Here is a 27,744-nt window from a genome sequence, read left to right as displayed (position 1 = left end):
AGGAAACCCAACATTCCTCTGCTGTCAGCAAATATCTCTGAAACTCACTGGCAAAGCGTGTGTTTCATCCCTGTGTAGTGCTGGCCCACGGAGTGGATGAGAATCCCCTATTGCTAGCATTGACTCCATTAGCTCACATGGCAAAGTTCTGTGCAGTGGAACTAAAGGTTCCAGCCCTGCTGATTAACTGTGTGGGTGTCAGTGATGTCACATGATGGAATTTGTTTATTCAGTTTGTTTTTAAAAATATAGGAAATCTCACCCACAATCTACAATAAAGGAACATTATTAAGGTTGCACTCAAAAGTTAGGAAATACCAGAATTAAGGTTGCCTGTGTAATTAAAGACTGTGTCATAATGCACGTGCCCAAGGGAGTTGAATTCACATTGCACGGGCAACCTTAATTCTGGCATTTCTTAACTTTTGAGTGCTTGACTTTGTAACTTTAGTAATATTGGTTTAATACAGCTGTGTGTAAAGAACCAGACGCTGCTGCAACCACAGAAGGACAGTAGTAGATAGAGATGGATCAAAATTATCCGATTAGCAAACTCTTCTCCTGGTAAAAGACATTTGATATTAAACTGACACTTCAGCTACTCTTTAAAACAAAAGGGGCTGGATAATTTTATTGCCTTTTAACAACACTTGCACCTATGCAAGAAGAATAACGAGGATCAATGCTATGCTTCAGACTCACTTACAAAGATCAGGTACGAATTTAGAGCACTGCACAATTGGCCAAGTGTATTGTGATGGTTTTCCCCATCTTCCTTTGAAGGAAAAAAATACATTGGCCACTAGTAGGTTGGATGGACCAGTGGCCTGATCCCATATGGTAAGGCTTATGTTCCATTGTGGTGTGTGTGTGTGTATGTGTACATCTATATATATTTATAGCATACTGGTATATAATTTAAGATATAATATAGAGCAATCATCCAACTCCCTACCCTCTCTCTATAATGAGGAATTACTTGCATTCATTACTGAAATGCAGGCACCTTTTGGATGGAATGTAGGAGTTATTTAACAATACACAGCAGCACTATATGAAAGTGTCTGATGGAAAATGAAGAAACCCACATCCAATTGAAACTGTAGGAGAAATTTAGCATTGGGTCATTCTCATATGTTGACACAACTTATGGCATTGTTCTGCTGCAGTACGCTCACAACTTAATCATCATGAAACCACGACACTTGCTGGTTTAAAGTAGAGTAAATGGTGGATTCTCTGTAACTTCAAGTTTTAAATCATGATTTGAGGACTTCAGTAACTCAGCCAGAGGTTAAGAGTTAGGTGCAGGCCACAGAACCTCAATATGCAGGAGGTCAGACTAGATGATCCCGATGGTCCCTTCTGGCCTTAAAGTCTGAGTCTAAGACAGCTAATTTATCTTACTGGGACAAACAAAAAGGTAATAGTCCTGGTACCTTGGTTTTGCTTCTCATCTGAAAGATGGCACAAACAGTAGCAAAGTGCCTCTTAACACAAGGGTAAGCCATATAAGAGGGGAAAGTGCCACTAAGGCCAGGTCTACACTAGAAACTTTTGTCTGTTTACTAATATCCTTTAGGGATGTTGTTTGTTTTAACAACATTTCTACACTAGCAAATGCCTACTGCAGACACAAGTTATACTGGTTTAAAAAAAAAAAAAAGATTTTGCCAGCATGGTTTATTTCATTTAGGGAATCTCTGTAAGCAATGCTGACAAAAGCCCTCTTTTGCCCATAAAGCTGCATCTGCACTGGGAAGGTTTTCTGCTGCAGCTTTACTAGCAAGCCTTTTCAGTGTAGACTAGGCCTCAGAGGATCACTTTCCTCTGGGTTTTCCCTAGAGAGGCTTCTTTTTTAAGTAGTGACTAGGCAGGTTCACACAGGGGACAAACATCATGGGGAACGAACATCACAGTCAAAACATAACAAGGGATATGGACAATGCAAGAGAAAACACAATATGCAAAAACAGCACCAATGAAATCACTGCAAAACAGAAACATACATGGTATAAGCATTTTGTATGGAGTGACACACAACAGTCTTGCCCCGGGAGCACTACAAGAAAAGAAAGGGGCCTGTGACAAGCACCATTCTCTTCCTGCTTCCTCCTTCTTCTAGGGGGCAGCTATTTACTGCTGGGATAGGGTAGCAGCAAATTAGGACACCCATCTCGCTGGCTCAGGTGTGGGCTGGTGTGTTTAGGGCAGGAGGAAGAGGAGCAAGGCTCTACCCACGTCCCACACACCTGTTCTGAAGGGAGGGGAGTAACGGATGCGTAGCCTGCTTACTCCTATACATCTGAACCCAAAGTCTGCATAGCCCACGCAGGGGTGTGAAGGATGTCCATATTTCACCTTATGCCCCATAATGGGTACCCAGTGCAGGGCCCAGTCTAGCTGTAGAAGATACAATAAGGTTTATTAATTCCACATTAAATGCTGTAACAGGACACGTGCAGACATAGTTTAAAGAAAAGTGAACATGCGAGAAGATGGAGGTTGGGGTGATGGGGTGCCTACCCCACAGAGGTGATGAAAGGGTTAATGTGGGCTGTAGAGGCCAATTAGTCCACCTGGTTGCACCTGGAGGGTGGGTCAGGCCTAATTAATGATGAAACCCAGCTGGGGAGGGGCTGGGTGATGCAAACAGAGGAAGTTTAAAAGAGAAGGGCGCTGCAGTGGGGGAGGGAAGCAACGCTATAGTCACTCTCCTGGTGGTAGGGTAGGAAGGGGCATAGAAGGAACAAGATGACTCTTGCAGGGTCAAGAGAGCCTAGGGAAAGGCTTAGCAGGGAAAAGAGATGGCAGTAAGCAGTTTGGTGGAGTGAGCCTTGACTGCTAGTCTTAGGGTCTCTGGACTGGAACCCAGCGAAGAAGGCAGGCCTGGGTTCTCCTACCAGCCACAGGGGAAGGTGGTGTGAAGTCCCTGATGTAAGGGGACAAGGACTTTTGAGGGCCCTGAGAAAAGGGCATATGGACCACTGGACTCAGGATTGATGGTGGCAGACTGGATGGAGGGATTAGACATTTATTTCTGTTGGACTTTCTGTTAAACTCAAAGGGTTGGACTAAAATGCAATCTGGCTGGAGGGCTGAGTCATGAAAAGAGACAGCCCACCACAGGGCTACAGCAACTGTCTGTAGGGGCTGCTAGAGAGGGGAGAATTGCTATGTCATGCCCAGCCCTGAGAGGGGCACTCTGTATGAGTTGACTCACCACTAGTTGGGTACAACCTCACAATAGTCATCAAGCAAGTCACAAAGGTAGTGACTCTCTCCCGTCTTCTCCTGTAATGAACTGTGTGTGTGTGTGTGTGTGTGTGTGATTTTTAAGCTCATTAAGATGTTCTGTCTCTTGAGATGCTCAATAAATGTCCAAATGGTAGGGGGATTGCAGCTCAGTATGGAGGAGGGGGAAGAGCAGAAGCAGATGGCTATCCTTTGGCTCCTTTGTTGGTTCTGGGAAGATCAGTTAAAGTGATATTGAAACAATTCCAGGTATTATTTCAGTATCTGTTCCCTCATGCATGCAAGGAAACCCTAGGCAGATTGTTTTGAGGATGCAAGATATTTACACTTTCAATATAAAAGGTTTAAATGAGCTGATTTGATTTCCCCCCCCACCCCCCAAGTCACATACTACCATTCATGGCTGGCTTGATTATTCTCATGGCAATCTGATGTTTCCATTTTCCTATTCTTTTGCATGCTGTATTTTGGTCACTTATTTTTTCTGTTGTGTAATGATATGATACCAACCCTGCTTAGCTTGTGAGACCACACGCCAAGGTGGCAGAGCAAACTGTAATAGCTTAATCTGAGAACAGTTTTTACATTGACCAATTAGAGGCACTCTTGTGCTATTATATCTGGAAGATCCTCTTGAGAGCCTGAACTGTCTAGAAATGGGTTAAGGTAACTTTGTTCAAATCCAGATCTGAACCTCCCCAAAGTCCAGGTGAGTTCAGATCCAAGGTTTTGCTTCAGCCCAGTATAGAGATGGAGCCTGCTGCAATGTTCAAATACTGATAAATATTTACCCCAAATGTAAGGATGTTTGGTTCCAGGGTTTGGGATCCATCTCTAAAAATTACCCCCTGGGGCTGAAAACATCACTTATGGTCTGATCCTGCAAGGTGCTGAGAAACTCTTATGTGGAGCTTAGTGCACTAGAGTTGATGGTGCTTAACACCTTGCAGAATTGAGTCCTCAGACCATAGCCATCGAGAGGGAACATGATCCAAGTTAGTGAGCGATAGGCAGATGACCTTGTGCATCAGACACGAAACTGCTTAGGAATTGAAATACCAAGAGGAGTAAGGGCATGAAGGTCAGAGAACCAGTTACAGGTTTATTGAGAGGCTAGCTGAGAAAAAAGAGATTAAAGTCTGGCAAGATAAAAGAATATAAATACAAGAGACTGGAGCTGGACTGGTTATTCAACTGGGGTGAAAGGAGATGGAAGGTATAAAAAAAATTCTGGACGCAAAATGAAAAAGCCCTAAACTCTACAAAACCAGTTCGTTTCTAGGGCCTGCTCCTGCTCCCAGTAAAGTCAGTGGAAATTTTGCAATTGACTTTTATATGAGCAGAATTTGGCCCTTAATAAAGATGGGAAGTTGTTTGCTTTTCTGCCAGATAAACCACTTTTGTGTATTATAGCACAAAGTATATATATTTTTGTCGGTGAAATTACTTTATTAACTGTTAAGATGTTGAATGTTTTAAATAAGCTAGACATCTGTTGTGAACGATGAAAGCTGCACAAAAATACAAATGTAGCCCTCTGTGGATCTCCATGCCAGGAAAAAAACAAAACAGAAAACCACTAACAGCCTAGCTGGGGAAAAATACTATATTTAAAAAAAAATCAAACACAGTCTGAGCTGGGCTGCGAAAAATACAAATATTCGTGTCACCCCACTTTCATTGTGAAATATTAATTATGGTCCTGTTCCTGCAATCTGATTTGCTTGGGCGGCACACACAACGTGACTGGAGTCAATGGAACCCCGTGCAGGTGTAATGGTCTTGCTTCCAGGGTCAGATTGCTAGGATTATTGTCAACACGGCCATTTTATGGGGGCACAAATTTTGCTTTGCACAAAATAAGTACTATAATAGTAAAGAAATTTGACCAATACAAATGGAAGATTTTGCCTCAATACAAAATCACATTTTGATACTAAAATTGGTCCTTGAAATAAAGTTTTGAATTTTAAAAACTGATAAAGATTTTGTTAGAAAAATAGGACAATTTTAAATGAAAATGCATTTGTTTGACAAATAAAACAAACCTCAGTGTTCTGTAGATCTCTCCCCCGCCCCCGCCCCCCCCCCCCCGATCTAGACCTGTGTTACAACACCAACACACACACAGCTAGAACCTCAGATTTGGGGGGGAGGGGGGACACAGATTTTGTTGCAAGTACTGCAAACACCAGTGGTACAGAGGGACTAGGATGAAAGGCATTTCAGTCACACTTACTGTGGCTGACATCAACTGCAGGTTTAGAAGGAACCTGACTTAAAGTCTGACTTTGCTCCTTTGGAAGTCAGTGGCAAAACTCCAATTGATTTCAAAGTGAACACGATAAGGCCATAGGTAAAGTGACAAAAGGCTGACAGCAAGAAAAGAAGAGGTTTGGCATTGTTTCCATATTTGGGCCTGATTCCATGAGGTGCTCAGCACCCATCATTCCCGCTGAAGCTAATGGGAATTGCGGGTGCTTGGCACCTGTCAGGATCAAGCCCAGAGGAAAAGAGTAGTGAAGGCTAGGGACAACTGACAGCAGATGGGCAAATCTGACGCACACAAGGCTCCGGATCAGAGCCCGTTTATGGAAGCAGGTAAAGATAATACTCTAAATTAAAACAGGGACTAATTAAAGCAAGTTGCAAAGGGACTTTTTATTGATTGATAGCTATACTAATCTAAGATTCTTGGTTTATCAGGGACACATCTGGAGGTTTTGGTAGGAGACACTTATGTTTTGCAGGAAAAATATCACTGAGAGGAATTAGAATTTCTGTGGCCTTTACGTTTTTTCAATTTGGGGCAATTTCAGAGGTGGGCACAGTTGGAAGTCTGCATGCAATTTCCTCCTCTCCTCCAGTGGATATTGGTGGCTAGATAACTGCAGCTTAAATTCACCCCCAATCCTACCAGGTTGCAATCCTCCCCCCCCTTAACACCACTAGCCCATCTTGATTGCACTTCAGGTGTCTTAAGGACCTTATGACACACTTGAGAGCTCCTTATGCTTCTAGTAGGGTGCCATATGACACTGCCTTTGATTTCCATCTTAAAGATTAGCTGATTAGTCTACAAAGTCCCTGTTTTGCCTAGGACAGCAATAAAGTGCTTAAGTTAGGATCAAAATTTTATTCAGATCTTGCAAAGGCAACCGTAGACATTATTCACTTGCACCTCATTACTCTATTTCCTGCAATTAGTGCCACAAGGAGCAGGAGACATTGCAAAGGCACATTCTACTGTATCAAGCAGTGCTCTGATGAACCATGGGTGTCTTTTAGTCCTCTTTCCTCCCGCCCCTAATGCAAGCAACCTGTCCATCACTGAGAAGATTGACACCCAACAGCCACAGGAGATGTGTAAATCTCTAACCTCACTGCTGTCAAACCCCGTTCTGACCTGACCTGTGGAGTCGGAGCTCAGCCTCGGCTCCAAGCCCTGAGGAGCAGATGGTCAGGAGCACTAATGAATCAGCCTGTGTATTTACCGTGCCCGCTCCTGCTGCGGAAAGGTTTAAACAAACAGCGCCCATAACAACATTCTGTCTCTCACACATATGCTCACAAGCACAGAGAGATGTATTATATTTAATACAGTTGGTTATTGTTTTTCTTTGAAGCACAAAGTTGGATTTGTCTATCTAGGAAGCTGCAGGATAAAGCAGAAATTATCATTCCAGTGCATTTGATGTTCTGTTTCTCTTCTTTACACTTAGCCGAGTTCCCCAGATTAATCCTAGGATTAGAGGCCCTATCACCACTAATATTCTGCCAACCCCAAGTGCTCTTCACAGCAGCTGATTATATTGTACGTGTTCGACAGGCACCCAAACCTCATTCCTTTTATTTTCTGTCCCCTTTCAGGGGCAAAGGAGTGATTTGCCTTTGCTAGGTCCTACTGCAGATCTTTGTTCCCCCCCCTCCCCGTGAGTTGGGTATGGAGCCTCACATTAATTGTGCATCTAGTAACGTGGTAAGTAGGGCAAAATAAAACTCCATTGGCCTCAATGTAAATACACCAGGGATAAATTTGGCTTCTGGTGTCATATACCTGTAATTAGAATAAGGCCTCTGACCTCCATTCTGATGAAGGTTCTCTTAGCACTTTCATTATAAAACCCTAATTGCGGAGGATTATAACAATGCGTGGTGGAGAAAGTTGGAAGACTGGATAAATCAAGGTAATGAATACTGGATTATGGGAACTTCCCTCTCTAGACCACTGGTTCAGAGCTGGTGCAGGTCGATAGTGAACAACCAACAGTTATTAGCACTGGGTGGCCTTTGCGCAATAAGTTTGTCTCAGGCCAGTTCCTAGCAGGCAGAGATCACAAAAAATCTACCATAACTGGTAACACAATTGGCAGTCTCAACAGAGAGAGCAAAACACTGAGTTGGGCCATGGAACCTGAACTCCATCATCCATACAGATGGTTTTCCTCCTCTTTCCACCCCCCCGCCCCCCCCGATCAGGTCTGAGGTAGATTGGCAAAGGAGGAAGTCTTAACTGCCATTGCCTGTGCAATCTCTCTTCTGTGGAGAAAACAGAGAACTTTGGTTGCAGGGGAAATCAATCTGTCCCCTTTCTCAAACAATAACTTCAGTGTTTAAAACAAAAACTCCAACTTTCTCTTTTTGTTGTTGAAGCTTCAAATGCCCAGGAGAAGCTTTGGTTTTTACTAACAAGTTTGGGCTTGACTTTCCTTTATCTGAGCTCCTCATCCCACCCCCCAAAATGGGAATTGTGAGACTAGGGGATTCCAATTCAGCATCAGAGTTGCAGATAAGAGACTTCTGCAATGAAGGTTTAGCTGGCCATCTTTATTTTATTTTATTTTTTTGGTGAATACTAAATTTGCCAAAATATGCAGTCTCTGGGGCACCAAAACTATTCACAAATTTGGGGTGAAATCAGTGAATAGCTTCAGGCAAAAAACAAATTCTTAAATTTCCAAGAACACTGAAATAGGTGGTTTCATTCATTTTGAAATTAAATGTTTTGACTTTTCATTTTGAAACAATGTTTCATTTTGAAAAACAGGTATAAAACACCCCAAAACACAACAACAAATTTCATTTCAGATCCAAGGAAATATTTCATTTGGCCCCAAATGAAATTTTTTTTTTTCATTTTGGCAACGAAAAATAATCAGTTTTGGTTTGAACTTTTTTTTTTTTTAATTGTTTTAGTTCAGACCCTGAATTGAAAAATCAGGTATTCACTCAGCTCTATGAAGGACAATCTTAGAAAATGAATAGTTAACAAATACCAAATTCAGAGATCCTTACATCAAAAACTATTCTACTACCGTCAGCTGGTTTTGATTAAAGAACTTTTTTTTCAAAAGACAAATAAAAAATATGGATATACACCAGCTGCTTAAATATTTTTATTTTAAAATAGCCTGTTTAAATATTTTTATTCTTGCTGCTTTTGACTTATAGGGTCAAATGTTGTATCTGGATTTAAGAAAGTACAAGGTGATTTTTATAACCAAAAATAAGATTTGTAGGTAACAAAATCTCATGGTTCAGGGCATAAACTGATAACCTGCCAGTGGTCAGGATGGAATTCCCGAAGAAATGGAAATATTTCACTGACAATTAGTTTTTGCTCTTCACACATTTGGGAGGGAAGAGATGGGTGAAACAGCTATAATTAATTTACAGAGATTATTTCTAACAGCTGGCAAGCAGCATAACTCACCAACAGAGACATCTGGAAGCTTGAAAGTAATCTAACACGTATATGTGGTGACCTCTCTCATACTAAACAAATAGTTCTGCAGTATTTCCACCCACCCCCTGTACAAAGTTGCCCAATTCACCCAAGTGCATCATGGGAATATTTACTTCTTCTTTTGAACCATCAAGTATTGGATAGTGCTAGAAGACTTGAAAGACCTATAGTCTTCAAATCATTGCCCTTTTTAAAAGTACAGTTGATCAAAACACATGCCTGAAACAGAAGTAGCTAAACCAGTACGAACTGGGACTGGGTCTCATACCACTATTCTGAATCAGGTCAGAAAGCATGACCTAGTAGTGCCAGCCAAGTGAAATTCTGCTATCCTGAGCCATGTACACCTCTACCGCGATATAATGCGACCCGATATAACATGAATTCGGATATAACATGGTAAAGCAGCGCTCGGGGGGGGGGGCGGGGCGGGGCTGCGCGCTCCGGCGGATCAAAGCAAGTTCGATATAACGCGGTTTCACCTATAACACGGTAAGATTTTTTGGCTCCCGAGGACAGCGTTATATCGGGGTAGAGGTGTATTGAGTCCGGTGCAAGACATCTTTAAAGTCTTACCTTACTTACCTGTTTTTGGACTATCTTAACTATATTGGTTTAGAAACTGATCTAGCTGAAGTTGTATAACTCAGTTCAGTTATACCACTATAAAGATGCTTACCTTGGTAGAGCTAAATCCTGTACATTTACAGCCTTAAATTGTGAGGGCTAGGATCCCAGCCCTGATGCAGTACCATCACTTTCTCCACTGCTAGCTACTTGTTGTCAGCTCAGCCACCTATAGAATTGGTCACTTACTTCCACTTTTAGCATTTTTGTTTTGTTTTGCCCTGATCCAGTCTTAAAACCACCTGCTGCTCTAGATGTTAAAAGGGAAGAGGGGGGAGAGAGCCAGAAAACAAAAGGCTAGTCAGTCAGGGGGAAACAAAAGAAAAAATTGGCAACCAACTGATCTGGGTTGACAGCTCCATTGCAAAGTTTCAGCCAAATCTGATTTCAAGTCACTTACATTAAAGGCCCTTTATATCAGGGTTTATAATAGGAATGACAGCACTTCACTAGAGAGTGCACAGCATATGCTGTGGAATGGGGGTTATCTGCTACCCAATCTCCATCCTATTACATTGCATGTATCAAACAACTCTTCTGCGATTATTAAACTTGATAGAATTGGCATCCCCCACATGCAGTGAGGCAGATTCTGGTTTGTTACGCTGGGCTGAGGTAAACCTGGAGTAACTCTATTTAAAACAGTGCGATTACTTTGAATTTACTTCGGTGTAACTGAGTTCAGATTCTGGCTCTGTGTATTTAATAACAATAATATTTTCTTCTGTATGCTGTCTGTTTTGCTAGCAGAGTGGGATCTCCATCCTTGCCTAAATAAGTCTTCCGTCCCCCTTGTACAGCAGGTTAGGATCACTACTTTCATTTTATAGGGGGGGAAACTGAGGCAGAGAGGGTAAGTGACCATCCCAATGCCAGGTAGTGAGTCAATATAGATTCTTAAATCCAGTTTCTTACTATAACCGCTACATCAGGGATTTTCAAACATTTCCAGAGTGGGGTACCTATTGACAGAAAATGTTTCATGGGCACATCCTCTCCCATTAACAGACACAAATCCACTCAACGCTTTTTCTTGGTCACATGACAAACTGATGGCAACTACAGTTGCTTAACTGGAGGAATATTAGGTAAGTAATTTATTTTTGGTTGAGTGAAGTGAACCCCTATGCTCAACTTGATGGCATTTCTCTCCTTGGCTGGATGTAATGCAATAACTTTGGAACGTTGCATCCAATTGGTTCCAAAATTTGGAAGGGGAGAGGGGGACACAGCCCCTACCATCTGTTTAGCACACCCATTATCTTTAACCAGCTCTGAAACTGTCTAGAGATCAAAGAGCTGGTTGATGGCAGCCATGAACATCTTCCATCATAATGCCCCCCCATTTCATCTTTGTCCACAGTCATTCAGCGTGTCAACATTAGACTCTATCTCCCAGACAGAAAGTAAAAGGGGGGAATGGGTGGGGGGCACAGAACCCCTAGGATGGGGGAAAGGGAGCGCACAGAGCCTGGGGGAGGAGGTGACAGAGGTTGCAAAGAGTTCCTGAAATAGAGGGGCGGGAATGGGAGGGTGATACACAGGGAGCTTGGGGTGTGGAGGGGATAGAGCGATGCAAGAAGCCCCTGGTGTGTGCAGTGAGCTCAGTCTAGAGACGCAACAAAGTGTACAACCCTCTAGTTAACTTAATGCATTTTAGCAGCTGGAAATGAAGATCCAGCACCATATGACCGGCCAGTTCTCCATAGACCAGTTTCAGACTTCTGCACGAGCTAACTCTCCCTCCCTCATTTATCATACACACATGATGTATGCCAAGATTAGCACCACAAGATTTTCGGAAGGAAATGAGTCTAAGCTATCTGACTTCTGAAAACTTCAATGAAATTGTTATGTTGGTGTCATCTGAGATGCTCTTAAAGGCAAGGGGAGTGTTTGGGAGCAGGGAATTGGGTGAGGTTATAGAATTAGAGCATGGTGATGCTGACTCTGTGTCCTCTCTCCTATCCCTGGCTGGGTTAGGTGGATAATGAGGCCATGGAAGGGACTGAGGCTATATCAGACTGTGATGGGATTATCGGTTTGGAAAGACGAAGCTGCTCACAAATTATTACATGGAAGCCAGGGCTGTGTGCAGTGCATGTGTGTGCCCAGCTGGCTGAATTTTTTCATTCAAAATCTTTTTATGAAAAAGGGCTTTTTTCCCCTAAATGAAAATTTCAGGGGCAAATTGTCCTTTTCTTAAAGTTATCCAGTTTTTCCATTGGGGGGAAAATAATGGAAAATATCTGCAAGTTTTTTGGGGAAAAAAAAACAAACAAAAACCCCAAAGCTTTCTTCCTTTCCTTCCAAATTGTGGGAAGATACTTACCATTTTCCATCCAACTCTACTGTAAGGATGAGGGGTGGGGGCAAAATACAAGAAAACCCTGTCTGGTAGGTGCACCTGTAAATGACCTTGTAGCTATAAGAGCCTCACTTGCTTCCTAAAAGCGAGCAAACCTGAGCTGCACAGCTGGAGATGGAGGAGAAATTGCCTTCTTATTTGTTTTCATGTTAAACAAACGTTCTGAGGAGAAATTCGGAAATGGCAATGTACATGGGAAAAGATTCTGGTGAGATGTCAGCAACTACGAGACACATTTTAGAAGTTTCATCCTCGTAGGAATGTGTCTGGCCTTCTCCTTAAGGTGATGGCAATAGGGAAGAGAGGCAGATGAGGGGTGGGAAGGATGGGGCAGCATAACTTGCATCCTGTCTGCCTTCCCCACATCCCCTTCCACCTCTGCACTAGCCACCAGGGGCTCATCTCAGGGCAGAGAAAGCAAAGGGGGAAAAAATGTCCTTACTAACAAGCTGTTTCCTGTTTGTTGGTAAGAAAAGTCAGAGCTGGTATGAATTATTAACACGGTAGAAATGGGGTCCCTGTACAGAGGCGCTTCTAATTCTGGCTCACCCTAATGTCACTCTCTCCTCCCCCGCTCCTGTGGTTTTGGCAATTGATTGCACTCTTCCCTATTTCCCTCCTCCCGCCCCCGGTTTCTTTTTCTATTTCTTCCCAATCAAAGGTTGTCTGACTGCAAGGTCACTCCTCAGCAAGGGGCATTAGGAAACATTTTGTCTGTGTGCTTGTTCAGGATACCATGAGTCAGCAGAAACAGACACCACTGTCTGAACAAAACAGCCCTTAGAAATCGTAAGCTGGGATATGTCTAGTAAGACATCTTGCTTCCCCCCCTCCACACATACACACACCCCTTTTTGGCTTGAAGCAGATATACTTATTCAGTCAACAGCATGCAGTTCATCCAAGCCCCATGTGTTCCCCTGGGCCTGTCTTACTGTGGAAAGAAATAGAAAAGATCCAACCTATATTTCCAGGCTACTCGTTTCCTTTCCCCCGCCTCCAATCTATTATCTTGTGAATTCTAGAAGGATCTTGTTAGTGCTTTATTATAGTCCAGTGGTATTAGACTGTTACTGCTGATAATACTGTGCACTCTTTTCAGCCCAGCATCTCTAACTACTTTACAAACATGAATTAAGCTTCATAATTATGAACACAGTTGTGTGGTAGACTGGAACAATACCCATTTTACAAATGGGGAAATTGAGGTCCTGAAGACTTAAGGTCCAACGTTACAGAAGCGGCCCCTGATCTTGGATATCCAGCTCAAGACACATTGGGCTCTGATTTTCAGAGTTGCTCAGCACTCACTGCTCTTACTGATTTCAGCTGGATTTTTGGGTGCTCAGAATTTCTGAAGATCAGGCCCCTTAAGAGGTTTACAGCTGGACACCCAAAAATTGAAGCCTCCAAGAATCAGAGGCCACTTTGGAAGAATCTGGCTTAAGTGACTGGCCTAAATAAAGTGAGTCAGGGTCACAGCTGGTAACAGAACCCTAAAATCTCAGCTCTAACCAAGAGACAACATTCCCTAGAACTCAGTACGTCCACCTCATGAGGATAAAGAGGTGAACTGACCCTGCCAAGGTTATATGACGCATGGTTCCAGGGTCAACTGAGCTAGCTAAGACAGAGAGTTTGCTCTCCCCATTGGCAATAAAGGAGTGACTGAGAGTCTTCATATTCCAAGCTGGACTGTCATGTTTCTGCCATCACAGGACTGGGTACAGAATAAAACCCTTTCATCTTAAATCTGCACTCATCCCAGTGACACAAGGAGTTTAATCAACATGCTGACAGGTCTGTCACAGCTCCAATGTAGTGTTTTCCATCAGTAGATCTCAAAGTGCTTTACAAAGGAGGGCAGGATCATCCCCATTTTACTTCTGGGGAAACTGAGGCACAGCAGTGAAGTGATTTGCCTAAAGTCACCCAGCAGGCCAGTGTTTGAGCTGGGAACAGAACCCAGGTCTCTTGAGTCCCAGGTCAGTGTTCTACCCACTAGGACACACTGCCTAGACATTTACATGTGGGTGGAGTGTCACAATGACAACACTTTACGATGTAAACTTTCAACCCGTGTGAATCATTTCTCTTCATAGTAAAAAGGGCTAGAAACTTTATTTTAAAGAAAGATTGACACTGGTATTTCTAGGGCCCTGAATAGCTGGGCTGCAGCTTTGGGGGCCCCAAAGTTGGCCCTGTGTCTGCTGATTGTTCAAAGATATGCAGTTTGTGTTTCCCCCACATCATCAGAGGTATAGACTATGCATTGGCGGGGCAGGGGTTAACAGTTCTCTGTGCTGAAAATTCCATTCTTAAGAAGATAATCTCCTCTTTGCACCGGGCACATACATGCATCACACGCAGCCCCAGCTTTCAGGGAATAATTTTTGAACAAAAGCTCCTTCTTTCTGAACGGATAATCCCATCACCATCGGATACAGTCCTTTCCCCTCCACAGCCTCACCTTACCTCTTTACCCACCTAACCCACCACGGGCAGGCTAAGATCTCAGACACAGGATTTCTAGCAGCGACTATTTGTTTTTGTAAGTTTGATTGTGGATTAACAGGGTGACCTACAGTCCAAGATCCTCCAAACAAACAGGGAGCAAAGTGATCAGAAACCGTATCGGAAACAAATATACGTATACATTCAAAGAAGCCGAAGGAGGTTTAACTCAATGTTCTCAGCACCTCTTTATTCATATGTTTCCCTCTTTTTGCATTGACAAGGAGCTGAGGAGAATTATTCATACCCTACCTCCCCTCTTCCCTTCCCTAATGCTTGTGTCCAAGAGTTAGCTTCTTGGCCTCTGTCCCCAATCACTCCCCTGACAGATTTGGGGCCTGGATCTGGCTATGGAGAGAAATCATGTGTGTGTGCGTGCACACATGCACACACAGCGTGAGAAGGAACACAATAAAAATGACCCACATACTGAATAGTAAGTGCATTATTGATTCAGGACTAAGAAAATGCTTAGGAAGTAGGAAAAGTGTCCTGCTCTTTAAAAGCTTATACGCCTCGTAAGCTCAATACATGCAGCCTTTGCAGAGAGACTGTCTATGCTGACATTAATATTTTATTATGTAAAAAAAGGCCTAGATAATTTGAATGGGGGAGGGCAGGACACAGGGGTAAGGGTGGAAAGGGGTAGGGGAGGTGAGCTGAGAAGTGATGTGGAGTTCCTAAAAAGGCTGGCAGGGATTCTCTCTGCAAACCTTCATGCAGGGAACTTAGCTCATATCAAAATGATGGAGAAATGAATGACCACCACTCTTACCCTTTGGCCTAGTATCATGGCTCCTGTGTATGGCACTTTAGCATGTACTCCATTTGCCTCTTATGTAAGAAATATTCCAGCAAAATTACATAGCTATTATATTCTTTAAAAGGCAAAGTATTAACACACATTCATGGCCATCTTGGACTTCAGAGTTGTTACTACCCGGCATTAGTGACACTGTTTTGGTGAATAGTAAATTCACCAAAAAATTGTTTTGGGCGACCGAAACGATTCATGAATTAGTCCAATTATTTCCTCAAATTATTATGATGGAATATTTTTTTTGGAAAGTCAAATTGTTTGTTTCAAAATTTTCTAGACAAACCATTTCGTTTTTTTTTAAATCAGTTTTGGTTTGAAATTAAACTATTTTTGGTTCAGCTACTGAACTGAAAAATCAATTATCGGCTAAGCTCTAGACATTACATTGCACACCAGGGTCACAGCAACTTAACAACAACAACAGGGGACAGAACGGAGATCCAAATTACCATTTGAGTTTTCATTAACTGCTAGCAGTATAGGGCCACTGACACAATGGAGCAGTTCTGAGTCTGTCCACTAGAGGGCAGAGGAACCAGTTCACTACAGTTGTCGTTCTTTAACCATTTAATTGTCCTCTCCAGTCCAACCCCTGGGCAGAGAGTAGAATGCAGGGGCATTCTCTGAAGCACTGGTTGGCTATTCCTCTGGAACATGAGCATTCCAAAAAGGACATGTCTAGTACAAACAGTAACATGTAAGATGATGCAGGCTTCATGTACTTTATCTGGTACATTAGGCAGCACCGAAGTGGTTGAAGAATGCTCTGAGCAGAAAGTGACTTTTCTGTCTCTCCATAGAGAGCACAGAGACACACCCTTCTGTAAATGTACAGGAAAACAAAGCTATAAAGTACCCACGGGGCCTGGGGGTGTGGGGGAGCATCCCCACTTCCTTAAATGTGTTTAGCACTGGCAACTGAAGATTCTTTTCTAGTTTGCATTTAAAAGGAATTTGTAGTTGTGCACATGGAAACATGCATAATTGTTTTCCATTAAAATGTATACACACACCTACTTCTCTCTCTCATGCAACTCCCCCCACCCCTCATCTCCTGGACTAATCCAGATGCACATCCACCATTCCCACGGAAACATACATTGACACATCACTGTCTTATGCCGTCAGTGTGCTACACATGGGGCCTGATTCTTTATAAACTTGTGCCTTGTGTATAGCAATTCACATCAGTGTAAAGTGAGTTCAAATTGTGCATAAAAACAAACCGAACGGTTGTGGTGTAGACCAATTGTGCACAGGTACATGTGAGAGCACAAGGTGTGTGATGAATCTGGCCCACAGAGTCTGCACAGCTACATATACCTGAACGCACTCTCCATACTTAGTTCTGCCTCCCACCTTCCCTCAGCTCTCTACCGAGTCTGGAACCTGCTCAGGAAAAGTTAGAGAATTAAAGTTGAGTTCCACTGGAGCTAGGGATATCCTGTGAAAAAACAAATTCGTTCCCCCCTCCCCCCGAAGCTGTCTATTTGTAGGCACAGAAATAACTGGGTAAATGCATGTGTGTAGAACGCTGTGGAGTAAACACAGGTTACTGTCTGTATGAGAGTGATCTTTATCAATAGGCCAACATTGTCTGCAACTTCTTGGGGTTGGTCTTCCAAACTGCAAAATGCTACCTCCCTGTGAGTCAGTCCATCAGGACCTACGAATACCAGGTGAAGTCACAGGGTAGCAGCACTTTCTCTGCCCCACACTCTGAAAGAACTTTGTCTCTGCGGATGATCATGTTGGAAACAGATCCATGGTACCTTATGCCCCCTCTGCCACTTTAAATCCTATTATTCCTTTGTTGCCTCCCCCACGTTTCCTTTCCCTAAACATCAGCTACTTTCTTTTCTGGCAGAGCCATGTGAATGGTAAAAAATATCGTGTTAAGTATATAAACAAATGCCCATTAGTGTGCTGTAAAATGCTAGACAACGTCTCAAGGGATAGGAGGAGAAGAACCCCCTAACTAGAGAATGTGTGTGAAAGTGCCAGTGATGAAGAAAAAATATTCATCTTCCATAGAGTGGTTATAAAAATCCTTTAATACTAATACCTTAAAGAGGATCTCAAAGTACTTTATAAACCTTAATTTATTAAGCATCACAACTACACTGTGAAGGCAGGAAGTATCAATATCCCCATTTTACAGATGGGGAAACTCACAGAGAATCTAAAGGACTTGCCCAAGACCACAGACTGATCAGGATTAGAACTAAAGGGCTCCTGGTTTCCTTTCCTATACTCAGTCCACTAGACCTTGGTGCCTCTCTAAATATCTTCAAGCCAACATTAGGTTCTGATGTATCATCATGGCAATGCTACTCTTCTCCTTGAGCAAGTCACTTGAAAAAACCCTGCCTCAGTTTCCCCCGTTATTAAAATGGGGATAATAATACTGACTGTTCAGTGCTTTGAGTTTCTTGGGTGGAAAACGCTATAAGTGTTAAATATTATTACTTGCAGTGGTTTTTGGCCAGGATTCTGCAGCCACAGTGCTCCCATCCTCCCGCACCTTTCAACCTGATTGACCTAACTGCGGTTTATGTATTATAATGGACAGTCCATGTGGATGCATGAGAAGCAGGGGCTTTTTGACATTTTCCAGCAGAGGAAAATGTGTACCAGGTTGAACTGTTTGAATATAAACAAGGGACATCTCCACTAATGAATCTGAACTGCATAAAGCCTGTGGGTTGCTGCATATTTAGGGAAAGACACTAATTTGAAAGGAGGTATAGAATGGTGCTCTCTAAAGAACTCCTGCTAACGAGGTCACTGAAAACCCCACGTGCATAATAAGTTTGACAAGTCTGAAATTTGGGCTCTTTTACTTGAGCATTGCTGAGTTGCTGTTGTATACGCATGAGTGAGCTCACAAACTAGGTCAGAAAATGAATTCATTAACCTAAGAGACCCTATGGCCTTAAATTTGTTGGCATAAGATCTGCATCTTTTTGCAATGGTCAGACATGCTCCTGCTCTCTCAAACAATCAATTGCATCTGTCAGCTCAGACAAGAGACAGCATGGAGGAAACCAGTCGTTCTCCATTAGATCTGGCTGGGAATTTTCTAGCAACGTTTTTCCTCAGAAAATGCCAATGTGTTGAAACTTATCCTTTTTGTGGGAAAGGGTCGGGTGTCAACACATTTCTTGACTTGAAACATTTTCGAAAAAAGTTTCTCAATTGTCAAAACACTTTGTTTCAATATTTTCTATATGAAAAATTCCAGCTTTCTGATTCAAAAGGACTAAGAAACTTGACCAAGACCAGGCCAAGTGAGCCAGTTGCAGAGGTGGTATTAAAACAGAAGAGTTCCTAATCTAGATAAACCTAATTTAGATTGCAAATTCCTCAGAGCAGAAACCTGTCATGTATTAATTATCTGTAAAGTGCCATACACAGCAATCTATAAATAATAATACCAGTAACGGAAAAAAGTTCTCTAGTTCCGTGCATTATCCTGTGCCCTGGGTCTGTGTTTGTTCCACTTAAAGGAAACTCCATACCACTGACAAAGAAAGAAATAACCTCTTGCTTTTCCTTTTAAAAATCTACTAAGTTCTCCCCAATACTTTCCCCTTAAGATGAACTCCATGAATTTTACCTGAAGTGCCTAACAGTAACACACATTGCTGCAGCCTACCTAGGGAAAGAATATAAGCACTAAGAGTGTTCTTTCCACTGGACCACAATGCCTTTTATACACAACTCTGGAGTAATTTCCATAGAACGCTATTAAATTCTATAGGACTTTTCCGCAGCGGTAAAAATAGCTCATTCCCTCTCCCCTATCCTTCACAGAGGGGTTAGCCGAAAGTTCACTGTAGCAATTAAATCCATTTGGCAGCCTAATTTTGTATCACCATGTTTTTCCATCAACATTTTGAGAAGATTTGATTGTATCATGGGATATTATTCTTATAACAAGATGAATCCTGCTTCATGCATTTAAATAGATCATTGAACTGATTTAGCTAAAGCTTGTGTGGGAAACTCAATCTACACAGTAACTTCTAATTTAAGGCTGGAGATGCACTCCCTCTTAGAGTACATCTACACAGCAGCTGGGAGACCGACAGACGCACTAGTTCTGCTTGAGCCAGTGTGTTTAAAAACCAGTAGCGTGACTGCAGTAGCGCGGGTGATGGCTTGAGCTAGCTGCCCAAGTTTGTACCCAGCAGGTTAGGTGGGATTGTACTTGTGTGGTTAACCCAAGCTGCTGTCCATGCTGCAGGGGCCAACTTGCTATTTCTAAGCACTAGCTCATGCAGAGGTAGCAGGTGTATGTCTACCTGCACTGGGAATCATGCCTCTCAGCTGCTGTGTAGACCTCAGGCTCTTTTTGTACAGTATGTCTACACTAGAAATACTACAGCAACACAGCTGTACCCTCTGTAGGGTACACACTTACAGTAACGAAAGGGGTTCTTCCATCACTGTAGTAAATCCACCTCTCCGAGAGACGGTAGCTAGGTTGATGGAAGAATTCTTCCGTCAACCTAGCAGTGTCTATACCGAGGCTTAGGTTGGCTTTATTATTTCGCATAGGGGCATAACATTTTTCACAACCCTGAGCGAGCCATGTAGTTAAGCCGACCTAACTTTGTGGTGTAGACCCCTCAGATTATTAGAGCATTCAAACTCTATGGTACCTAAGAATAACCTTTGGTTGCTTTTGCAGCTGGAGATGGAAAATTTTAATACATATTGGGGTCTGGCAGCAGGCAAGGAGTCATCAACCTTAATTTCAAACACAGCAGTGAATGCCACACTGACATCAGTGATGTAGATGAAGGTGATTAGGAACAGGAACCTAACTCTGAGTCCTACCCAGCCTTTCCTCCCAGACTTGGAAGTAATACTGATCAATGGATGGAACTGGTGTATTAGAAAACCTTTCACTCCTGATTTAAAGAAATAATAATGCTTTGTTGCTTGCCCTTCTCCCACCACTTTCCTCAGAGGAACTCAAACGATTTTAAACATTAATTTAGCATCATAACACCACAACGTTGGTAAATATGGTGCTCCCAAGCTTACAAACGGGGAGGAAAAACAACTTCACAAAATGGTATTTGCCAACTCTGCCCCCAGCCAAGTAGTTACATTAGGTTTTTGACAGGTGAGTAAAATATCATTCATAATTTCATCATCTTCATGTTAGAGTAAGAGGCTAGATTTTGTGCCTGGGCTGATAAATTTTGGCATAAAGAAGTGAAATGACTTTCCCACGGTCATACAATAAGTCAGCAGAAGAGCTGTAAATAGAACTGCAAGGAGCTCTGACTCCCAGTCCCCGAGTCAAACCAATGATGTTTTAAAGTCAACAGAAGGTAGGCTTGAACTTATAAAAAAGAAAGCGGGAAAGTGGATACACGTATTTGTCATTGCTCATGTATGCGCCGAGATCACAAAGACAGCACATGCAGTTTAACACTTGAAGTTTTACCAGTTTTCTGGACTCAGCTCCAGTAACATAGGTAATATAAAACACATAGTGAGGTTGGCTTGTTTATTTCCTGCCATTATGTTGTGTGAGCTTGCGGGAGGGGGACAACATTTTAGTTGTGGCTCAGGCTAACAAGAAATGTTAAACCATCAGTTGCTCTACCACTAGATAGTTTTTTTAACAACCCCCATTTTTGTCTGGCTTTAAAACAAAAAGAAGGAAACTTTCAGAAACAACAAAATTAATCAGTGGTGTAAAGACCTAACATGAGGAGCCATTCAGAGACGTTAGCTAGGAATCAACACACGTCACGTGTAGCTGAAGGTGTAACAAATACACCTCTACCTCGATATAACGCTGTCCTCGGGAGCCAAAAAATCTTACCGCGTTATAGGTGAAACCGCGTTATACTGAACTTGCTTTGATCCACCGGAGTGCGCATCCCCGCCCCCCACCCCCCCCCCGGAGCACTGCTTTACCACGTTATATCCGAATTCGTGTTATATCGGGTCACGTTATATCGAGGTAGCAGTGTAAGTGGAGTTCTTTCCTTTCACAGACTCCTGTCAAAATCAACAAGCTATATTTACAGATGAAACAATGCTGATGGTGTAAAAAATACCCCAACCCATCAATATGGGCTAACAGCCCTGCCCTGTGTCAAACAGCACCATGTGAATGAGGATGAGCTCCCCCAAAACCTCTGCAAACAAAGGCTAATTCACAATGGAAAGATGGGCTGCGTGCGCCACGGAAGTATTATAGCACAGTGACAGCTCTCTGTAGCATTAATCAACAACTAATTACGTGGATTACAGTTTTGGACATTAGCTTGCTGTCGCACCTTTCTATTACCTGAGGGCTGTAGCTGAGCATTCCCCACCCTGATCAGAATGCATTTGTTATAACTAGCTGTGAACCCTAACATTTGCCTGGGTTTGGGGCAGAGAATGTGTGTCTTTTCGGTGCCTGTATGTTGCACTGTAAACCTACACAACTGTGTTAATTGTAAATAATTAGTCTTTTGCAGACCTGGAAAAATAAAGTACAAATATCAAATTCTCTTCTCAGTTACATCAGTTCATACTCAATAGGGGCTGTCTCTGTATATCACAGAGGAGAATTTGGTCCAAAATATCTGGATACCGGAGAGTGTTTTATTAGCAAGGCCATATTCTGCCACTCACCCCTCAATACAACAGCTTGATGACAAAGTAGCTTTGTATCAGGTAATGCAGAAACATGCTGCTGCACCCACAAAAAAACGTAGAAAGATTTACTATAGAGCAGCAATTCTTACTTTCCCTCATTTGAAATCTGGTTTTAGCTGTTGTATGCAACACACTGCATCTGGTCTTTGAAATTCCACCCTTCCCCCAAGCATCCTTGGTTAAGAGATCTATTTCCTATTAATTTCCAGTCTCACTTTTAGATTCATTCAAGTTCTTATTTATTCATCCATCCATCCATCTTCCCCTCCTCCCCCCACTTTCCAACCATCATGAAATTTACAATTAATTCTTTCAGGTGACCCTGCCAGAAGGGTACTGACAAACAGGAGAAAGTTCAAGAAGTGTGAAAACAAAACCCCTGACTTTAATAATCAGCAGGAATGCTCTGTGGAGTGGAAAAAGCAGCCAGATGTGAATAGAAATTGCTTTAGAACTGAGACGGTACCATACTCAGTAGAGTTTTTGCAATCCCCCAGACATCCACCTCAGCCTATCACAAGCCACTTTTCAAATATCATCTGAAAACACTCCTCTTTCAGAGCTGTTACAGTTTTAGAGCCTGATTCTGAAGGCTGCAGAGTGTCTCCTTGACTTCAATACGAGTTGAAGGTACCACACAGACTGCATCCAACATCTTGCAGGATAGGCACCTTAACATGAGCTCCTGTGGAGGACTCTCCTCCTACATCCATTTTTAATAATGCTAGATCACCATTTCCTCTTTGTCTACTTTGAAGTTTTTAATCATGTATTTATGAATCTTGTGTGTAATTTTATTTTTATTTCAGTTGTCTGTACGGTGCCCTGCACACACGTTGGCACTGAGTGCTTAATTAGTAATAAAATTATTATTTTAACTATATGCATAGCAGCCTGCCATTACAGAAGACACCTGAGAGAAGAGAGATCAAAACAGCTATCATAAAATTTACTCTTCTAGAAAGCCATGCTCTGAGGAGTGTCTACCTGTTCTGCATCGGTAATTAAAAACTAAAGAGGAGAGCAAATGATTGAATATTTTACTATCAGCTCAACAGGAGAGGAAAAAGTGTGTGGAGAATGTAATCATACACCATAGTTAGCTTTGCTATACAGCATCTAACACAACATTTGTGGGAGTTGCTAAACCTGCAATTCTTGAATATAGGGACTAAGGATTAGAAGCCACAATGACTGATAGGGAGCCCTGGGATTTTGCTCATGACCTCCTTTATACAGGGCCAGTATTCTTTGCTCACATCCCTCATTCCCCCACTTTAGATTGTCTTCCCCTTTCTCTGTCAATAGATGCTAAGTCACCACACGTGTCCTGTGACTGAACCAACCACCTCTTCTAAGACTGGCTCGCTCTCTGCTGACCACAAGGGGCTGCTCAAGGGTAAGGGAGCATCTACCATTCTCCATGACAGAAACTGTGAAAAGTTACCATGGTGGCCTTCCAGCTAAAGGTGCAGAAATCCTAAGAGTTAGACTCTGTCCTAGGTTTCTCTCGTAGCAGCACATTGTTCTACCCACTGAATATTGGACTGGCTGTCTACTCTGCTTCATTTTTATTATTACATTTCTATTTACTGTTATATGCAGAATTATCATATACCTCTTTACACCTGTAGAATTTATTCAGCATTGGGAGAGGCAAGGGGTTTGGTGGGGATGGCCCAGGAAGGGGGAATGGCAGCTTGCGCTCGGGTTTTATAAGGCTAATTAACTAACATGATCCGTTAACAATTTTTCTAAATGGGATCTCTGCTATTTTGAATTATGTTAAGCACCAGGAGTTTGAGAAAGAGGCTATCAAAATAAAAGGAACAAAATGCACAGGATGAACAGATACGTTAACTGAAGAGGCTTCAAGTGTCACGCTCTACCTTCATGATATAATATTTTACCATTGGGCTATGATGGGGGAGTTATTACACAATTCCTTGGTTCACAGTTCCCCCAGGTACTTATTTAACTGCACTGTAGCAGAGACACATGGGACCCTAATTCCACCTTCAGCTATGCATGCTTAACTCCCATGAATTGTAATAACAGTTGCACAAGTGGGTCTGGGAGCAGAATTTGTCACGATATAGAAAATGACTTACAGTTAAATACTTTTGTTCCAAATTTGTTCTTCAGGGAATACATTTGGGTGCGTTTTGTTGCAATACAAGTTCAAACTTTAACAAGATGTCAAATTATCCCTATTGTACAACTCAGTTAATATCTATAGTAGGACTTGTATGTTTATTCTGGAGTTAGCAATGGAAGTGCAACCAAATCCATAATAATATTTTCCATTTCTAGATCCCTTTCTTTCAAGGTTCTCCAAGCAGTTCAGGTACGTTACTTAAGACACAACAACCATGTAAGATAGGGAGTATTATTGTTACATGTAATAGATGCTGGCTCATTACTGGCTAAATAAATGTATGTAATGAGTCGGTAAATTTTTAACAGTTACCTCCTGATAGGTCAACAACACCAAGATCTGACGCAGTGTTAACCAGAGTACATTGGCAAGTAACTGCTTCCTGATGAATTCAGTGAAATCTGTTGTTCACCTTTTAATCCCTTTGCAGCCAGTCAGATAAATGGAAATCTATGCTTCTAGACTGACTTATCAATAGTTAACTATTTTCTTGTGGACCTATAACTTCATCTGTCCTATAAGAATAGGAGTTTAAAAAGGGAAAACTGTTACACATTTGGAATTAGTGGACTTAATTGCTAGATATTTCTAATGAAAATACTCTGAACATATGTAACAATAGAAAGGTTGGCTTCGTATTTTGGTGAACATAAAGATTTGGCATCAGTTAGCTTTAGGTCAATATTTTCCTCTTGGGACAATAAATCTTGATTTTTCTCAAGAGAAGTAATGAGCTGTTTGTTTTGCCTATTTTACAAATAGGGCAATTGAGGCACAGAGTTCAAGTGGTTTAACTAATCTTAAATTAAGTCAGTGGTAGAGTGGAGAATAGACACTGAGAATCCTCACTCCCAGCCAGTTGCTCTAGCCACTAGACAATACTCCCACCTCATCACAAATAATTGGTGATTTAGAATCCGTAAAGAAGAAATTTCCCCTTTTTGAAGCCTCTTCAGTACACAGTTTGATTGTTGTCAGTCTTCCTTAAAAATGTGATTTGATTTATTTTAATTTTTTTTGACTCACTGGGGTTCTAACGTTGTATAGTTAGGAAAGGACTTTTAAACCATATTGCTTTGCTGTTTGTTTTGTCCTCTGCACTCTTTAAACAAAGTAATCCTTGTGAATTACAAATCAAATGGTCCAGCCGAGCTTTGTGGTGCACTCAATAAAAGGCAATGATTAATATTTAAGGGAAAACAGGTTAAAGATTTTAAATACAAGAGTGAGTGTCTGGCTATGGTGCCTCTTCATGTTGAAGATGGAGAAAAGAAAACGGATAGGCTTTAGGGATTTCTCATTATGAAGCTGTTTGAGATGCAGGAGTCTTGCATGTAAGCCACCTACCTACATGGACCAAAATATACCCTTCCTCTCTATTCAGCACCCTAGCACACACTTACAGAACATCTACTCATTGATAAGATATGGCTCCTGAGATTGGGATTCTGTGCCATTGACATAGGAGTCCAGTGAACTACACAGGCCTTTGGATCCAGATTTTCAAAAGTGCTCTGCTCCCATTTAGGCACTAATTAAGTGGACATTTTCAAAAGATGGATGCACATTGGGCGCTGAACTCTTTTGAATATCTGGCCCCTATTGTGGGAGCTTTGAAAATCTGGCCCATGTGACCTAAAAACATCATCCCTCCCAAACTGATAACAAAACAACTGATCTTCAGCTTCAGTGATTCTTCCTTTGATCTAAGGACTGTCTTCATTATTCTGTTCTGTGAGACAGCACTATCTCCCACTCTTAGGCTGTTCTGCTGGTATTTACATGTTGCAGCAAAAGATATGAAGGGGAGTTTCTAAGAAAGATGAATGCTATTGAGAGCCAGACATGTAGTATAATACTGATTGCATATTTCATTCACAGGCCTCAAAATCATTTTGCAAACAGTTACTTACCCCCCTGTGCGGTGATAAGTATTCTTCCCAGGCTACATATGGGGAAACTGAGATCCGAGGGAGGATAAAGTAATTTTGCCAAGGTCTCACAAAGAGTCAGTGACAGAGTTGGGAATAAAACCAAGGTGTTCAGAAAGGACAATGAGGAGAACAGTATAAGAATCTAGATAGAAGAGCTGATTTCAAGTTCCTTGTTCTAACTACCAAATAACAGTGGCACTCTGATCCAGGGTATCCTTATTACCCATTGTCTCAGAGCGACAGTACTCTGTCCCTGATGACATAAGCATAATTAATTACCAAGTCAACTAGGAAAACAAAGGAAACCAAATACTTACATGAGTACAGAATCTCTCAGGGGGGTCCCCACAGGTGATTCCTGGTGGATCCACTCTCACTGTCACATAGTCCTTCATTCGCATGGCCTTGGGCTGGCAAGCATAAAACTCCCATGATGGGCCATCATCTGTGGTCACCCAGGATTTGCAAATGTCATAGTGTCCCATGGCCAGAGGGAGACAGTGCAACAGAAAAGCAACCAGGTGCAGCATGGCAACTGAGACCAAGCGCAGGGTCCCTGGGCAAAGGAAATGCCTAGAGTCCCGAGAAAGGCAGCTACTGGACTAGGGGTTACTGTCAGGATCAGCATGGAAACTTCTCATCTAAAAAATTATCTACCCTAAGGAGATCCAGATGACAACAATGGCCCAGCTCTGTATGCTGCATTCAGACAAGGAAAGTCTCTTAGTACAGAAGCCAAGTTTGCAAGTCACTTGATCTGGAGAATTATGGACAGCCCTTCCAGAACTGCTGATCAGCGGTCAAAAGTCTTCCTTAACTTAATGGGTTTTTTTTGTTTTGTTTGTTTTGCATAAAAGATCTTCTACATCAGTGTGAAAATATCTAGAGGTGACTCTACTCAATCAATAGAGCTCTCAAGTTCTGATTCGGTGATGAAATTTGATAGGAGAAAAATTGGAGAGGCTATGTGATGAGGCTAGATCAAGTTTTCTTTAACCTTTTCATCTGCTACCAATGTATAGCTTTTTTTAAAGTGCCTTAAACTGTGGTGTGCCTTAAATAATTATTTTTTTTTTAAAAAAAACTTTATTTAAAAAATATTTAAGTGACATTATTATCTATGTTACCTTGAAATGGGAGACTCTTTGGACCTAAACTTTACTTCTTTTAAAAGGCAACCTTTCTGACAACATAATTTGGGTGGTAAATTTTGCAAGCCATCTAAACAGATTGTCCTATGGTCACTTTATTGAAAATATGACCATTGACTTGTTTGTTTGTTTTTTATTTTGCTTCTTGCACTGGTGACGAGGCATGCAAATAGGACAATTTCTGGCTGATAATGCCAAGTTTCCAAAGCTTCAGCTACAAACCATCCAACTACCTGAGGTCTCGTTTCTTGTTCATTATAAGGGGAAAAGGAGAGCTCATTAGCAAGCACCACCTGCAACAAATTAAAAGACAGATTAGCTGGAAGAAAGGGGGAGAAGGTGAAATAAGGTTTGCAAAAACACAACTATGAAATATACAAAAATTAGGCTGAGCTTTCTAGGAGTCATGAAATTTAAAAAAGCTTGTAAGAGATATACAACTTTAATAAAAAAAAATCCATATTAAAATACTTATGGGTGTTCTATTGTGTAGAAG

General features: G+C 41.9%; 1 protein-coding gene across 2 annotated transcripts in view; it reads right to left on the bottom strand.

Annotated features, from left to right (window-relative positions):
- Nucleotides 1–26,699, bottom strand: part of NTNG2 (netrin G2) — a 67,814-nt gene extending 41,115 nt beyond the window's left edge. For both annotated transcript variants that reach the window (XM_024192914.2, XM_024192915.2), the window contains exon 1: nucleotides 26,415–26,699. In XM_024192914.2, coding sequence (XP_024048682.1) covers nucleotides 26,415–26,627 — 213 coding nt within the window. In that variant the 5' untranslated portion in view covers nucleotides 26,628–26,699. The remainder of the gene's footprint in view (nucleotides 1–26,414) is intronic.
- Between the last annotated feature and the right edge of the window lie 1,045 nt (nucleotides 26,700–27,744).

The sequence above is a fragment of the Terrapene carolina genome, unplaced genomic scaffold, assembly GCF_002925995.2.
Source record: "Terrapene carolina triunguis isolate 2854851 unplaced genomic scaffold, T_m_triunguis-2.0 Scaffold238, whole genome shotgun sequence".
NCBI lineage: Eukaryota > Metazoa > Chordata > Testudines > Emydidae > Terrapene > Terrapene triunguis.
The sequence above is the reverse complement of the archived record's forward strand: the minus strand, read 5'-3'. Positions and strand labels throughout refer to the sequence as shown.